The sequence below is a fragment of the Bos indicus x Bos taurus genome, chromosome 10, assembly GCF_003369695.1.
Source record: "Bos indicus x Bos taurus breed Angus x Brahman F1 hybrid chromosome 10, Bos_hybrid_MaternalHap_v2.0, whole genome shotgun sequence".
Lineage (NCBI taxonomy): Eukaryota > Metazoa > Chordata > Mammalia > Artiodactyla > Bovidae > Bos > Bos indicus x Bos taurus.
The window spans coordinates 98163799-98180287 of NC_040085.1; the positions used below are offsets into that span (position 1 = coordinate 98163799).

Genomic DNA, 16489 nt, shown 5'->3' on the forward strand with positions numbered 1-16489 from the left:
TGGGTAGCCGGTTCCTCCTCCATGAGATTTTCCCAACCCAGGAATCGAACCCAGGTCTCCCGCATTAGCAGGCGGATTCTTTACCAATTGAGCCACCAGGGAAAACTCAAACCTCTACTATGTTTCCCCAGGGAAGTTCACCAGCTCCTCCTGCAGTAGGAAGTAGAGAGCCTTCGGCTCCAAGTGAGTGGGCTGAAAGGTGGGAGTAACCCAGAAAAAAAGGTGTTTTTAACTGACAGCGAACTGAGGTTTAGAAGAATTGCGTTATTTCTTCGATTAAACAGGTATACAAATATATCTACCAAACAATAGGTAAGGAGAAAATAAGGACCCTAAAAACCTCCTAATGGTTAATAGTGAAGGAAATTCCAAGCTGAACCGCGACCACTGGGAAAGGGAAAGGCGGGAGCGCGCTGCATGCTGGGACTTGTAGTCTCTTCCGGGAGTGGGCCACAGTGCGGGTGCGCGGAAGCGCGGGTGGTCTCTGCCGCGCATGCGTGCGGCGGCGGCGGCAGGGCTGATTGCCGCTGAGAAGAATATTACCGAGCCAGCGTCCGGGAATTCGGTATGGCGATTCCCCAGGCGTCCATGGGACCCTCATCGCTGGGCCAGAGCGGTCCCGGCTCGATGGCTCCTTGGTGCTCAGTGTCAAGCGGCCCGACGCGCTACGTGCTCGGGATGCAGGAGCTGTTCCGCGGCCACAGTAAGACGCGCGAGTTCCCGGCGCACAGCGCCAAGGTGCATTCCGTGGCCTGGAGCTGCGACGGACGTCGCCTGGCCTCGGGGTCCTTCGACAAGACGGCCAGCGTCTTCTTGCTGGAGAAGGACCGGTTGGTGAGCCGCTGGGACCCGGCCCAGGCTAGGGAGAGAGGGGGTGTGGTAAGGCGAGGTTGAAGAATGGCGTGAGGAGAGTGGGGGTGAGGAGAAGGGTGGAGAAAGGAGGGGTGTGGAGGTGAGCGGCATGTATAATGCGCGAAAGAGAAGTGTGGGGGGTGAGGCGGGGGGAACGGACTGATGAGAGGTGAAGATGGGGGTGGTGGAGAGGAGGTGGTTGGGGTGGGGGGACGGTGTATAGGGAGTGTAATAGTAAGGAGGCGTGAAGATGAGCGGGGTGGGTTGAAGGTGAGTGTGGAGAGTATAGGCCGGTGGAGAGGATGGCGGGGAGACTCGTGTGGTGGTGAGGAGCGGCTGGGACAGTGGTGGTGGGCTCCTGTGATGATGAGGAGAGTCATTCTGAAAATGACAGGGCCCCCGTGGAATTGAGTAAGCGGGTTGGGACCCTTGGTGGAAGAGTAAGGGTAGAAAACCAGAAAGGAGGAAGGCCAGGGAGGGATAAAGAGTAAGGGCATTGGTGTGGACCCCGTCCTCAGAACTGTTCACACTGACTGGGGAGGAAGGGAGGGTAGGGTATTGGGAAGGGTTTAGGGGAAGTGACTTAGAAGGACTGGACTCCTTACTCATCCTAACTTTTATGTTGGTAGCCAGATACCTCGTTTTGAATAAGCTTAAGAAGTTACATGGGTAGGCAGGTGCATATGGGTGAAGTGGTATCTGGATTTTGTTCTTTCAGGTCAAAGAAAACAATTATAGGGGACATGGGGATAGCGTGGACCAGCTCTGTTGGCATCCAAGTAACCCTGATCTCTTTGTCACTGCGTCTGGAGACAAAACCATTCGCATCTGGGATGTGAGGACTACGAAATGCATTGCCACTGTGAACACTAAAGGTAACTGTTCAGAGGGCAGTAGGAAGATGAGCTACTGATAGTCATTCATTTTAAATATCTTCTGTGTGCCTGGCCCTGTTGGTATGGGACATCCTGAGCTGAATAAGGACCTGAGAGTTTAGTGCAGGGAGAGACATATGTATTGAAAAAACTAACATAATATAACATGGTCATCTTGTAATGGATAGGTCTACAAGGTGGATACTGAGAATGGAAACACTTAAGTATGCCTGGAGAAGATAGGGAAGGCTTCACAGAATTTGAGCAAACCCTTAAGATAGCCATATAGATTTAGTGGTCATCTTGTAGTGGGTAGGCAGCTCTAGCAGGGAACAGCATGTACCAAGGAGTGGAGAATTTAGGAAACTGCTGATAGGCTAGAATGACTTTAGAATAAATGACTGACAGTTGGGGAGAAAATGACCTGGAAGTTGTGTAGTACATTTATAGACTGTTCTTCCCCAGATATTGCCTTATAAACCTTGAGGCCATTTATTAAGTTATGTTGGCTAAGATGTTATTGATTATAAGATGCATCAATATTTTGTTTCATTAGGAAAGAAAATAAAGTTTTATTAGATAATCATGATATACCAAAAATTTTGAAATACATCCTGGTGCATTCTAAGATACATTACAAGTAATAAAGTGTGAAAAAATATGCATCTTAGAATCAATAAAGTTGATGAAATTTGTGGGCTACTGGACTTTGTTGGCAAGACTTGTACCTGGAGGTGGAATGGTATGGTTTCCCCAACTAGACAACTGGTGATATGTACGTGATTTAAGTATTTAGATGAACATTAAAAACTGATTGTATATATATTTTAATGGCTACTAGAAAAAAAGAACTAGCTTATAGAATTTATTGCCAAAGTGAAGCTATTTAAAAAATTTGGAGGGGTCAGTTTTAATAAAAGTCTTAAAGGAAGAAGTATAGCTATTACATGGATAGTTCAAAAATTGTGAAAATGGCATGTGAATGACTGGAGTTTGGGAAGTGCAAGTATAAGAGAGAATTAGAGGCTCTGGTGTTAAGTATGCATTTAGATCTTGGCTCTGTTACTTCATAGCTTTGATATTTTGGCCCATCTCTCTTTCAGTTTTTCGTCTATAAAATGGGGAGGAAAAATGTCCCTTAGAGACATGTGAGCACTAAAGGGGGAAATGTGTAGATGAGTGTGCTGGACTTCTGGTTGGTCCTACTGATGAGGACCTTAGTGAATGAACTCTGGGCAATAGCTCTAGTCTTTCTTTGATAACAAGATAAACTTCTGGAGGGTTGTAGGCTAACAGTATCTTGCTGATCGTATCTGGGTTCCCAGGAGAGAACATTAATATCTGCTGGAGTCCTGACGGGCAGACCATCGCTGTAGGCAACAAGGATGATGTGGTGACGTTCATTGACGCCAAGACACACCGCTCCAAAGCGGAGGAGCAGTTCAAGTTTGAGGTCAATGAAATCTCCTGGAACAATGACAATAACATGTTCTTCCTGACAAATGGCAACGGTTGTATCAACATACTCAGGTGAGGGGGTTCTAAGTTTAGGGAACTGTCATGTCTTTGCACTGGGTGCTCTAGTGGATCCCGAGATGAATTAGATGTGAGTCTATCCTGAAGGAGCCAGAAGGACAAACAATTGACTGCTGAACAACATAGATTTAAACTACCCAGGTCCCCTTACATGTGGATTTTTTCAGTAGTAAATACTACAGTACCATATGATCTGAGATTGGTTGAATATGGGATGCAAAGCCACAGATACAGAGGAACCGTGGATACAGAGGACCAATTGTTAAGTTATACATGAATTTTTAATTGTGTTTGTTCAACCCCTGTCAGATCGACCCCTGACTTTGTTCAAAGATCGACTGTAGTAATAAGGAATTCTAACTTCTCTTGAGCACCTTCTAGCTAGGTACCTTATATTTTACTGTGTCCAGAGAGAAATCCTAGGGAGCTGATGATGGTATGCTTCCCATTTCACAGATGAAGATCAGGGATCTCAGAGGGTAAGTGACTAGTTAGCTAGTGAGTACTTGAACTGGATGTACCTTGAAGTATACCTAATTCGTACTTTCAAAGTCTCAGTTTAAATATCACTTTCCCTCCGGGGAGGCCCTCTTCATCCCCAAGGTTAGAAGCTTATATTATGTACTTCTGTTGGAAGCATTTCTCATTCTACATTATAAATGCATATTTATTTCTTTGTGTCTTCTAGTTACTAAATTCTGTGAATTAGGAGCTGTATTTAACTTGTTTACTGTTGAATCCCTAGTGCCTAGCCCAGTACCTGCTACACACAGTCAGGATCTTAGTAAATATTCTCTAAATGAATGAAATTGTGGAATTGAAGTTGAGATCTATCTGATTCTGTTCTTTCTGCTGTCTTGGGTGGACACTGCAAGGCAGAGTGTGGTAGGCTGTGTGTTAGAGAGATTGGGAGTTTGCTGTAGAATCCCAAGGATTGACTGTGGGACTTGGGAGTTGAAGGAGGCAGTTTCTGAGCTTGACCTTGAAAGATTAATAGAATTTTAAGAATCAGCAAAAGGGAACTGCTCAATGGACAAAACAAGTATGACTGAACATGACTTATTTGGAAAGTAGTCAGTAGATCAGAATTGCTGGGAGTGGTGGTAGATAAAAGTATCTGAAGAGAGGTCCTGAAATAGGGAGATAAAGTTGAAGTGTAATTTGGTACCAGATTATTTGGCTCTGGAATGCTATGCTTAGTAACTTGAATTTTACTCTGTAGGCAGTGTTTTTTTTTAAGCTTTTGTATTAGAAAATAAAATAGATGTAGAAAACCACAAAAGGCAAGTATGTAGCTTAATGAACTATTGTATGCATAACACCTGTGTAATCCCACCAAGTCAAGAAATATTACTTTGCTTGCCATCTCAGAAGTGTTTCCATGGGCTTTGTCCTAATCAAAACTCCCTCCTCGAAAAGCACTGTCTTGATTTTTATCTTATTTCTTTATAGTTTTGCTACCAAATGTGAATTTCTGGATACTCTAATTCTGCCCATTTAAAAAAGTGTGATATGCCTTTTAAGTCAGTTAAACTGTGGAGGAGTCTCCTTCCTTCCTTTTGTTTTACTTAGAACTTAACTGTTAAAAAACAGGCTGTTAACCTGGGGAGCTTGTCCCAGTCTGGATTTTGCTGATTCTGACTGCTTGCTTATTTAAGAGTCACTTTGTCTTATCAGTTTGGTTACCCAGTTTAGAGAAGGCATGATATATGCTTGATAATTTCCCTTTGTCATTAGGTACTGAATTAGTTCTCTATCGATTCCAAAGATGATCTGCTGCTTTTTTTTTTTTTAAAGGATTGTTATGGACCTGTGTATTTAAGCATAGTAGATATGTTTCAATCTGTCATAATCGTTATCCTTATTGAAGCTGAATTTATCTTTGGCACACAGAATTCTCTTCAAGTTGGTTCCTGAGTCATATTTTTTTAACATAATTCTCATAGTCTTCAGTTTCTTGCTCTCTGGTATAACAAGATATGCCAAGTTCATCCTGTGTATTTCCTGCCTCAAATCTTTAATTAGTATATTCCCAGAGAATCCCTGGATTCTTTCACTAGAAAATAATATTAGAACTCAGAACGTCCATATTGTTGAGTTGATGATTTCTAGACCTTTCTAGTAGACAGAGCTAGGAAGTATATATATATACTTAAAGACAAAATAATTTGTAAATTCATACATATAACTTCTAGTTAAAATCGCTTTGCTTCCAAGCTAAGAATTCTGATTCTCAGAGATGCAGGGGATTATAGAATTTGAGTTTCCCATGTTTACCTACGGGGCTTCCCTGGTGGCTCAGAGGTTAAAGCGTCTGCTTGCAATGCGGGAGACCTGGGTTCAATCCCTGGGTCGGGACGATCCCCTGGAGAAGGAAATGGCAACCTGCTCCAGTATTCTTGCCTGGAGAATCCCATGGACAGAGGAGCCTGGCGGGCTACAGTCCATGGGGCCCCTGTTACACACACAGATATTTAACAATAGTACTACCACCACCAGTGTGATTACTTAAAATTGTAAATTTTGCTTTTAGAATATGTCTTCCTCCATTAAAAAAAAGTTAATACTACTACATGTTGTCAGATTACAGTTATTACATTACTTTGAACATATATAATTTCTACAAGAAACTATATGTATTTAATGTTCATCACCAACCTTGGGCTGATAAGTCTTCAGTCACTGATTGTCACAGCTTACTCTCCTATATTGATTCCTCAAAAAGTGTTCAAGGGGAGCAATGTTTCCTGAGTTCATACTTATCTTAACTTATAAAACTTAAGAGATACTTATGTTGTGCTGCTTCTTTGAACACTTTATAATTGATAGCTTTGCTAGATATAAAAACTTTGATTCATATTTTCTTACTTGTTTATCTTTTTACTCCATTTTCTTTTGACATAAAGTGTTACTGTCAGAAGTCTGCCAATAATCTAATTTTTTGAAAGTCCATTATTTTCAGCTCCTTATTGCAAAATTCAAACTTAAATTGAAGAAAGTAGGGAGAATCACTAGGCCATTCAGGTATGACCTAAATCAAATCCTTTATGATTATACAGTGGAAGTGACAAATAGATTCAAGGGATTAGATGCAACAGAGTGCCTGAAAATCCATGGACAGAGGTTCATAACATTGTACAGGAGGCAGTGACCAAAACCATCTCAAAGAAAAAGAAATGCAAGACAGCAAAATGGTTGTCCGAGGAGGACTTCCAAATAGCTGAGAAAAGAAGAGAAATGAAAGGCAAAGGAGAAAGGGAAAGATACCCAACTGAGTGCAAGGAGAGATTAGAAAGCCTTCTTAAGTGAACATGCAAACAAAAAGAGGAAAATAATAGAATGGGAAAGACTAGAGACTCTTCAAGAACATTGGAAATACGAAAGAAACAATTTCGTGAAAAGATGGGCACAATAAAGGACAGAAATGGCAAGGACTAAACAGAAGCAGAAGAGATTAAGAAGTGGCAAGAATACACAGAACTGCACAAAAGAGACCTTAATGACCTGGATAACTATGATGATGTGGTCACTCACCTAGAGTAAGACATCCTAGAGCGTGAAGTCAGGTAGGACTTAGGAAGCATTACAATGAACAAAGCTAGTGTAGGTGATGGAATTCCAGCTGAACTATTTCAAATCCTAAAAGATGATGCTGTTAAAGTACTGCACTCAATATATCAGCAAATTTGGAAAACTCAGCAGTGGCTGCTGCTGCTGCTGCTGTGTCGCTCCAGTCATGTCTGATTCTGTGCGACCCCATAGACTGCAGCCCACCAGGCTCTGCCATCCCTGGGATTCTCCAGGCAAGAACACTGGAGTTGGTTGCCATTTCCTTCTCCAGTGCATGAAAGTGAAAAGTGAAAATGAAGTCGCTCAGTTGTGTGTGAACCTTAGCGACCCCATGGACTGCAGCCTTCCAGGCTCCTCCGTCCATGGGAGTTTCCAGGCAAGAGTACTGGAGTGGGTTGCCATACAGGACTGGAAAAGGTCAGTTTTCATTTCAGTCCCAAAGAAGGGCAATACCAAAGAATGTTTAAAACTACCACACAGTTGCATTCATTTCACATGCCAGCAAGGTCATGCTCAAAATCCTTCAAGCTAGGCTTCAATAGTATGTGAACCGAGAACTTTCTGATATATGAGCTGAATATAGGAAAAGCAGAAGAACCAGAGATAAAATTGCCATCATCTGTTGAATTATAGGAAAAGCAAGAGAATTCCAGAAAAACATCTACTTCTGCTTCATTGACTGTGCCAAAGCTTTTGACTGTGTGGATCACAACAAACTGGAAAATTCTTAAAGAGATGGGAATACCAGAACACCTTACCTGTCTCCGTGTAGTCAAAGCTATGGTTTTTCCAGTAGTCAAGTATGGATGTGAGAGGTGGACTATAAAGAAAGCTGAGTGCCAAAGAGTTGATGCTTTTGAATTGTGATGTTGGAGAAGACTCTTGAGAGTCCCTTGGACTGCAAGGAGACCGAACCAGTCAATCCTAAAGAAAATCAGTCCTGAATATTCATTGGAAGGACTGATGCTGAAGCTGAAACTCCAATACTTTGGCTGCCTCATGCAAAGAATGTACTCATTGGAAAAGACCCTGATGCTGGGAAAGATTGAAGGCAGGAGGAGAAGGGGATGACAGAGGATGAGATGGTTGCTTGGCATCACTGACTCAATGGACATGAGTTTGAGCAAGCTCCGGGACTTGGTGATAGACAGGCCTGTGCGGCAGTCCCTGGGGTCGCAAAGAGTTGGACACGACTGAGTGACTGAACTGAACTTACCTGACTCCTGAGAACCTGTATGCAGGTCAAGAAGCAACAGTTAGAACTGGACATGGAACAAAGGAGTGGCTCAAAATTGGAAAAGGAGTATATCAGGGCTATATATTGTCACCCTGCTTGTTTATTTTATATGCTTAGTACATCATGTGAAATGCTGTGCTGGATGAATCACAAGCTGGAATCAAGATTGCTGGGAGATGTATAATATCATATATGAAACGAGTCACCAGTCCAGGTTCGATGCACGATACTGGATGCTTGGGGCTGGTGCACTGGGACGACCCAGAGGGATGGTATGGGGAGGGAGGAGGGAGGAGGGTTCAGGATGGGGAACACATGTATACCTGTGGCAGATTCATTTTGATATATGGCAAAACCAATACAATATTGTAAAGTTAAAAAAGATTGCTGGGAGAAATATCAACAGCCTTAGGTTTGCAGATGATACCATCCTAATGGCAGAGAGTGAAGAGGAACCAAAAAGTCTCTTGATGAAGGTGAAAGAGGAGAAAAAAAGCTGGCTTAAAACTCAGCATTCAAAAATCTAAGATTATGGTATCCTTCCCATCACTTCATGGCAAATAGATGGAGAAAAATGGAAACAGTGACAGATTTTCTTTTCTCGGACTCTCAAATCACTGTGGATGGTGACCGCAGCGATGAAATTAGAAGACACTTGCTCCTTGGAAGAAAAGCTATGACAAACCAAGACAGCATGTTAAAAAGCAGAGATATCACTTTACCAACAAAGGTCCATATAGTCAAAGCTATGGTTTTTCCAGCAGTCATGTATGGATGGGTGAGTTGGACCATAAAGAAGGCTGAGGGCTGAAGAATTGATTCTTTTGAACTGTGGTGCTGGAGGAGACTCTTGGACAGCAAAGAGGTCAAACTAGTCAAAAGGAAATCAACCCTGAATATTTGGAAGGACTGATGCTGAAGCTGAAGCTCCAATACTTTGGCCACCTGATGGAAAATGCCCTGATGCTGGGAAAGATTGAGGGCAGGAGGAGAAGGAGACAACAGAGGATAAGATGGTTGGATGGCATCACCAACTCAGTGGACATGAGTTTAAGCAAATTCCAGGAGATAGTGAAGGACAGGGAAGCCTGGTGTGCTGCAGTCCATGGGGTCGCAAAGAGTTGGACACTGCTTTGCTACTGAACAACAACAAAATGTCTTTGTGTTAGTCTGGGTTCATATTCTTAAGTATATAGTGTGTTGTTTCAGTATATTTTTGAAATCTTTTTATTTCAGGAAAGCCTTGATTTACAGTCTTTGATACTTATTCTGTTGTCTTTGGTTTTCTTCTTCAGCATCTCCTATTTCTATCTTAGTACCAGGGTCATTTCCCTCAGTTTGATTGATGTCTGTTTTGTTTTTCAGCTACCCAGAGCTGAAGCCTGTGCAGTCCATCAACGCCCATCCTTCCAACTGTATCTGTATCAAGTTTGATCCCATGGGGAAGTACTTTGCAACAGGAAGTGCAGATGCTTTGGTCAGCCTTTGGGATGTAGATGAGTTAGTGTGTGTTCGATGCTTTTCCAGGTAAGCAACTCTGCCAGCACTTTGCTTGTTGGATAAGTTAGTTTTATTTCATTTTGAGTGAAGTTGAGCCCTCCTCTTTGGATTATTCTAATGTCTCCTCTGTCTGGTCTCTGCTATAGGCTGGATTGGCCTGTGAGGACCCTCAGTTTTAGCCATGATGGGAAAATGCTGGCATCAGCATCAGAAGATCACTTCATTGACATTGCTGAAGTAGAGACAGGTAACCAAACCCTCACTATCTTAACGAGACTCCTCTGTCATTCATCCTTGGCCATGAGAACTCCTATCATGTGTTTTCATCTCTGTTCCTTACTACTTTGCTAGTATTAGCAAAAATGCATTTGCCTCCTTAAGGCAAGTGTGTTTATTATGACTGTTATCAGGTAATGAGGGAGCAAAGATTTAGGAAAGAGGGGCAGGTCTGAAAGAAAGTGATTAAAGAAAACAGTTTGCTTTTTATTTACTTTTAATTTTTCCATTATAATAATTTTTTTCCAAAATTTTTAAAATACAGAAAGGAAGAATGGATGGATGGATGGATGAGTGATCTCACCATTTAAATACAGCCTCTTTTAGCAATATGGTATATTTCTTTTTGTCTTTTGCCTGTATGTTGATTTATATATTTTACAATTTAAGAAATTATCAAAGCACATGTGATTTGTTTTAAAAAGCAACAAGACAGAACTTGAAAATAGAAAAATGAGAGGCAAGTATTCATTCTATAAAAGTATTTCTTCAGGTTTATTTTTAATGTAACTTTATTATTTTTGGAAATACATGATACTTTAGTAAAAGAATTCAAACTATATAGAAAACTTCAAAGAAAGTATGTGTGTGTATGTAGAAACAATATATATATATAAACAGCTTTATCAAAAAATTCACATACCATCTAATTAACCAATTTAAAGTGTATAATTCTGTGTATCCTGCATTTTTAAATCAACACCACACTATGAACACTTTACTACATTAATCCAGGTTAAAAAAAAAGTGGCTTTGAAAAAACCATGTTTAATTTCAACAAGCAGGCAGGATAAAAATTTTGAAAAAAGAATTTTATTTGCAAGGCAAGTGTGATTGAGTAGAAAGATCTGTGGCTTCGGACAGACTGACTTTCTGTGCTGACTCTGTTCTTTTTCTGCCTTTTTTTTCCCCCTGCTGCTTCTTTGAGGTGTGACTTAACTGTTCAGTTACCCATTTCTTTATAAAATGGGGTTTAAAACCATTACTTGCGTTGATGGATAGCGTTGTCATACTTTATGAGGATAAGTATAGTGCATCTGATTCATAAGAAGTACTCAACAAAGAGCTGACATTGCAGTTTTTTTAGGAAGTGTAGGCTAGGGCTCAGAGCATGGGCTGTTAGGTTCAGATCCTGCTCTGCCACCCGACTGCCTTGTGACCCCTCTGTACCTCAGTGTTCTCTGTAAAACAGGGTAGAATTGTTCGTATCCTATAGGACTATTATGCAGATTAAATGAGTTAACATAGGTAAGTACTTAATGAGTGTGGTCTACTGTTAACATACTGATTGGTATCCCTATATTGATTTTTATAGGAGACAAGCTGTGGGAGGTTCAATGTGAGTCCCCGACCTTCACCGTGGCTTGGCACCCCAAAAGGCCTCTGCTGGCGTTTGCCTGTGATGACAAAGATGGCAAATATGACAGCAGTCGGGAAGCTGGAACTGTGAAGCTGTTTGGGCTTCCCAATGATTCCTGATAGGAGGACCCAGCATATGGCAGCGGCTTCAGTTGTATAGTTAGTTTGGTCTGTTCTCTTGGGGTTGGTGGGCGCCTAAAGTATTTATGAATTGGTATAAATTGTATCAGTGTTTTGTTAGGCTGCCCATTCCGGTTTCTTTTGTGTTTGATTTGGCTCTTGTTCCCTGTCCCTTGCAGTGCCGACACCAGCATACCTTGTCCTCTGGGGACTTCCTGTCTTCCTGCTGTTGGGCGTGTGGTGGGATTTGTTGGGCTTGGTTCTGCTTGGACAGTACGTAGTTTGGAGGGGTAGGTGAGGAAGGGTGAGATGGAGTTGGAGATTTTTTATAATAAAGTACATATTAATAATTTTGAGAATTGAACATTTAATAAAACTGACTTTTTAATTATGGGACTTCTAGGACTTTAAAAATTATGGTAATATTATCCTTATTATTTTCTTATGTCATTATAGGGAGGTGTTGTAGTACTGTATTTAAAAAAAGTTTCAGATAGGATTTAAAGGTTGTAATCCTGTCATTTAATGTCATAAGCAAGAACTCGATGGTTTGTGGCGTGAGATGCATGGACAGTGGCACTCTGATAACATGTTGAGTCATTGCTTGTTTATGTCTATGTGTACCTGGCCTCATTCTGCAAGATTTGTAGGCCACAGATTTATGATAAACATTGAGGAAAAATAGTAAAATATATAATTTTTATATATTAAAAATATAAGAAATAAAAAATTATGATATGACCTATAAATTAGAATAGGAAGTCAAGACTATGGGGAATTAAAATAGAAACCTGCAGAGAATAAGAACCTAATTGAATGATTGAACTAAAATTTGGCTCTGTACTCCCCGGTGGCAAAGTGAAGAAGGGGCTAAGTCAGCTAATTCTTATTAAAATAAGCACATGCCAGCTCCCTCAGGGAAGGCACAGCTTTTAATAGCTCTTACCACCAGAAGAAATGGCTCATGTAGGGGGTTGTTATCTGTGAGCAGCATCTTGATTTCATTGTGTTTTAATGGATTTCAGCTTTAAAAAGAAAAACCAAATCAAATATACCTCAGAAAGTGATGTTTGTGGAAAAATTTGGAAAAAGCCGGTAAGCAAAAAGAAAACTTATTTCTAACACCAAGAGATAACCATTTTTCTGCTAATAAGCATTTTTATATATACCCTTGTAGGAGTTTTCTTGTACTCATGTTTTTTGTATAAAAACATGTTTATAAAAATCTTGAGGGGTAGACAAATCAAGTATGACCAGATAAAGGCATACAAGGTGCTCAGCACCGTGTTTGGCAGTATATAAATCACCAAGTCTTAATAGGCATTGTTAATTATTGGACATACCCTGTGTGTCTGGTATTGTGATGATCACTTCACTCAATTTTTGCAACAACCTTCAGAGGTTGGGTGTTATCACCATTTTACTACCTCAGGGAGTTCAACTCAGTATTACTTATTAAGTGACAGTATTCAGATCTAGGTTTGCTTAAAGGCCCATATACCTTCTGTTGCAATGGCTATTCTGGTTCCATTTGCACTTCCCATTTGACAGACGAATAGACCTTGGCTCTGAGCTGTTAAGTCTTGGCGCAGGTTAGCAGGTGATCAATTGAGCTCCATCTGCAGGCTCCGTAATATTTCCTGCAGCCTGGAACAAGCTCTTCCTCTACCTTCCCTGGAGAATGGTTTCTTTAGTTGCAAACCAACCAGCCACCTCATTGTGTAAGAAGTTCAGATTTGCTGTGTTGATGACCCATTGCTAAATTGACTAGAATTACAAGTCAGATTGAGATTATGGTGTCTCTTGCTGAGATCTTGGGTTTTCTGTGGCATGAGAGCCGGCGAAGGATGGAACTTACCAAGTGTTAAGCTTGTGTGAGGTGTACATGTGTGCCTTGAGGATTGTTCCCTCCACCCTAATATGTGGAGGCGCAGGGTTGTGCAAGGAGCTGTGTGTAGGGGAGCGATGGGAGCGGGAAGGTTCCTGGCAGAGTGTTGGGAGGCTAGAGCAGGGTTAGTTCCAAGGAGCAGACAGGCAGGAGCAGGCTGTGCTCTCCAGTCAGGAGACTGAGATGTGGAGGACGAGAGGGTGGGTCAGAAGAGGCCAACTCTGGGAGTTCCCACAGGGGGTGTGGGGGTGGGGGTGGTATATGTAGCTGGTTGGGGTGTGATGTGTGGGTGAGCTCAGTGTGTGTGTGTAGCTGGTTGGGGTGTGGTGTGTGTGTGTGTAGCTGGTTGGGGTGTGGTGTGTGTGTGTGTAGCTGGTTGGGGTGTGGTGTGTGTGTGTATCTGGTTGGGATGTGATATGTGGCTGAACTCAGGGTGTGTGTGTGTGTGTGTGTGTGCGCGCGTGTATGTAGCTGGTTGGTGTGTGATGTGTGGGTGAACTCAGTTGAGAAAGACCAGGAATGACTTCCTAGCTGTTCCCCTTACACACTTAAGCTCTTCATTGTCAGAGGTGTGTTTTCTACTCTCAGAGAGTTCTAGTCACAAAAGGGACCATGAGATGTCAGCCTTCATTGGAAGGAGAAAAGCACACAGATGGAATTAAGAGGTAAACCTGTCTTTGAAGGCGTGGAGGTGCAGCACACTCTCAGAAGTCCCACGTGTTGGTAACAGAGCCCCTCCTTTCCTCCCCCGACTGCTGCTCTGCAAATCAGGCGACTTCACACTTGAGCAGAACGAGGTCTGAATCCCGGCCCCAGCAGGGACTGATTTGAACCACGGCCCTCATCCCTGAAGTGGGGACCATCAATCCCTTCTCCTTGGGGTGTTAGGAGAGTGAGAGGAGGTGAAGGGTTTGTGAAGTGCCTAGCACAGCACTGGGCCCACAGAGGTGCTTCATACAGCCCTGCCCTGTGAGGAGGAGCAGCTCCTAACGAGAACACGGGCCACCTGGCTGCCGGAGAGAGGCCATCAGTCTGTCGGCTTTCTCGGCTCTAAATGCCGGCGCTGCACAAGCCAGTTCATCCTTCCAGGAGTAGGTGCTGGGCAGGGAGGAGGCTTATCCATCACACCCTGGGCCTGGTGGGAGGTCCAGAGGAGAAATGTTAGATCTGCTTCCTGCGGCATCCGTTGGGGCTCATGATGGATGTGTGTGCCTGTGAACAAGTGGAGCAGAAGTGACGACTGTGTGTGTGACAGTGAAGGAAGAGCAGGGGAGGGTAAAGCTCTGTTAGCTGAGGTTTCTGGGAAGGGATTGGATGGGAGGAGGTGGACACAGTGTGAGTCTTTACTATGGGGGTGTGAATATTGGGCAGAGGATGTGGGAGATGGGGTGCTGTGGGCTGGAGGTGCTGGCAGGGTCCTGGGATATAGGGTGGGTTGGTGGGATGTGAGATGAGCTTGGGCTTCCCTGGCAGCTCAGTTGGTAAAGAATCCACCTGCAGTGCAGGAGACCCTGCTTCGATTCCTGGATTGGGAAGATCCACTGGAGAAGGGATAAGCTCCCACTCCAGTATTCTTGGGCTTCCCTGGTGGCTCAGCTGATAAAGAATCTGCCTGCAATGTGGGAGACCTGGGTTCAGTCCCTGGGTTGGGAAGATCCCCTGGAGAAGGGAAAGGCTACCCACTCCAGTATTCTGGCATGGAGAATTCCGTGGGCTCTATAGTCCATGGGGTCCCAAAGAGTCAGACACGACTGAGCGACTTTCCCTTTCCCTTTAGGGAGGAGAGAGGGAGGGTGAATAACTTCAGTTTGGACTGGTTGGTAGTGTGGCCTGGTGAGTAGGGCAGAGTCTGATGGGTGTTGGGGGAAGTTCTTGTTCTGTTACGGCTAACTGGGAGACTGATGAAATTGCTTCACCTCCATAGCTGCAGTTTGCTTACATTTGTATATCTGTAATGGCTGTACAGCTTCTAAGAGTTAAATGAACTGGCCTGTGTCAAATGCCTGGCACACTGTAGGTGTTTAGTAAGTAGCTACTGTTGTTACGTAGGTATTAATACCACATCTGTATAAACCCTTGTACCATACAGAGCTTTCTTGCCTCCTAAGCCCATCACATTTTGTACAAAAAAGGGTGGGGGTTGGATGGGCAGGGATTTGGAGAAAATGAATATTTAACGCACCTTAAAATACCCACTTTTGAACTAAGGCCCTTTGTTAACGTTTAGGGACACTAAACTGAGACGTGCTCAGCCAGTGACTGCAAATTTACTAGCAGTGCACATGTTTGAAATTGTTGCTGACATGGAACCACAAGCTGTTGAACTTCACAAGGCGTCCAGCATCTGATGTCTCATCCCTTAGGAGCAGCAGGCAGAGTGTGAAAGCATGCTCACCCGACTGGCAGTGTCACAGCACAGAGTCACCGGCTGGAGCTCACCTTGGCTGGAGTGGCAGAAACATCCCTGGGGTCCCTGTGCATTTGCTGGGAACAAGTTGCTAAACTTTGTTTCCTGTTCCCTTCTTGAGGAAGTTACTGGGATATAGGACAGGCAGTGGTGTGGGTACAGCACAGGATCTGTCAGAACATCTCCTGGAGGACCAAAGGAGATCTGGCGGGGCACAGGCCAATTTGTCCCTGGTCATCACTGTACCCAGAATGGGGATTAACGTCAACTTGGAGGAAAGGTTCTCTCTGAAATGAGATCTCACCATGGAGTTCTGGTGGACGGTGACCAGGCCTGTGAAGATTTATTGGACATTTCTGATGCATTGCCTCTCTGCAGTGGCAGCTGAGGTGCTGTGATCAACACGGAGCAGAGGAAGGCCCCCTTGTTCTCTGTGTAGAAAGAAATCTTCATCGGTTGACCAAACGTCAGAGCTTCCTCTGAGTGCTGAGCCTGGTACAAGACAGAAGGGACTATCGGACAGCTGTACCTTGGACCTATGTTTCAGATGAAAACCGAGGTGCAGGGAGGGGAGGGAGCTCACCCAGGGTCCCGGGTCGGCACGCTAGTTTGAAGTCTCTGCTTTCCGCTGCTATGCCCTGCGTGTGTGCCCACGGTCCCAGGGGTTGAGGGTCAGCCCAGGCTAGGTGTGCCTGCACAGCCACTCTGACGTGACGGCATGGGGGCCTTCGAGGACTCGCCATCCACACTGGGGTCCGTCTGGAACTTTGTGCAAAGTTGTCATGATGCTGAGACCAGAGAAGAGAAGGTTTGGCTTAATGAGCTGAAATGACACACGAAGGGCAAAAAACCCATTCACTGAGTCAGCC

The 16489-nt window shown here is 43.5% G+C and overlaps 1 protein-coding gene across 1 annotated transcript; it reads left to right on the forward strand.

The window, feature by feature from the left end:
- The first annotated feature begins 485 nt into the window (after positions 1 to 485).
- On the forward strand, positions 486 to 11721 carry THOC3 (THO complex 3). The gene is made up of 6 exons (XM_027552651.1): positions 486 to 834; positions 1571 to 1727; positions 3053 to 3257; positions 9436 to 9597; positions 9717 to 9817; positions 11162 to 11721. The coding sequence occupies exons 1-6, from the start codon at positions 568 to 570 to the stop codon at positions 11323 to 11325; spliced, it is 1056 nt and encodes a 351-aa protein (XP_027408452.1). The 5' UTR covers positions 486 to 567; the 3' UTR covers positions 11326 to 11721.
- The last annotated feature ends 4768 nt before the right edge of the window (positions 11722 to 16489 follow it).

Bases quoted from the DNA above. Each gene is read 5' to 3' on its own strand.
- THOC3 (XM_027552651.1), top strand. From the start codon at position 568: ATGGCGATTCCCCAGGCGTCCATGGGACCCTCATCGCTGGGCCAGAGC. The intron at 835-1,570 runs GTGAGCCGCTGG...TTGTTCTTTCAG, and splicing joins TGCTGGAGAAGGACCGGTTG to GTCAAAGAAAACAATTATAG. The intron at 1,728-3,052 runs GTAACTGTTCAG...CTGGGTTCCCAG, and splicing joins TGCCACTGTGAACACTAAAG to GAGAGAACATTAATATCTGC.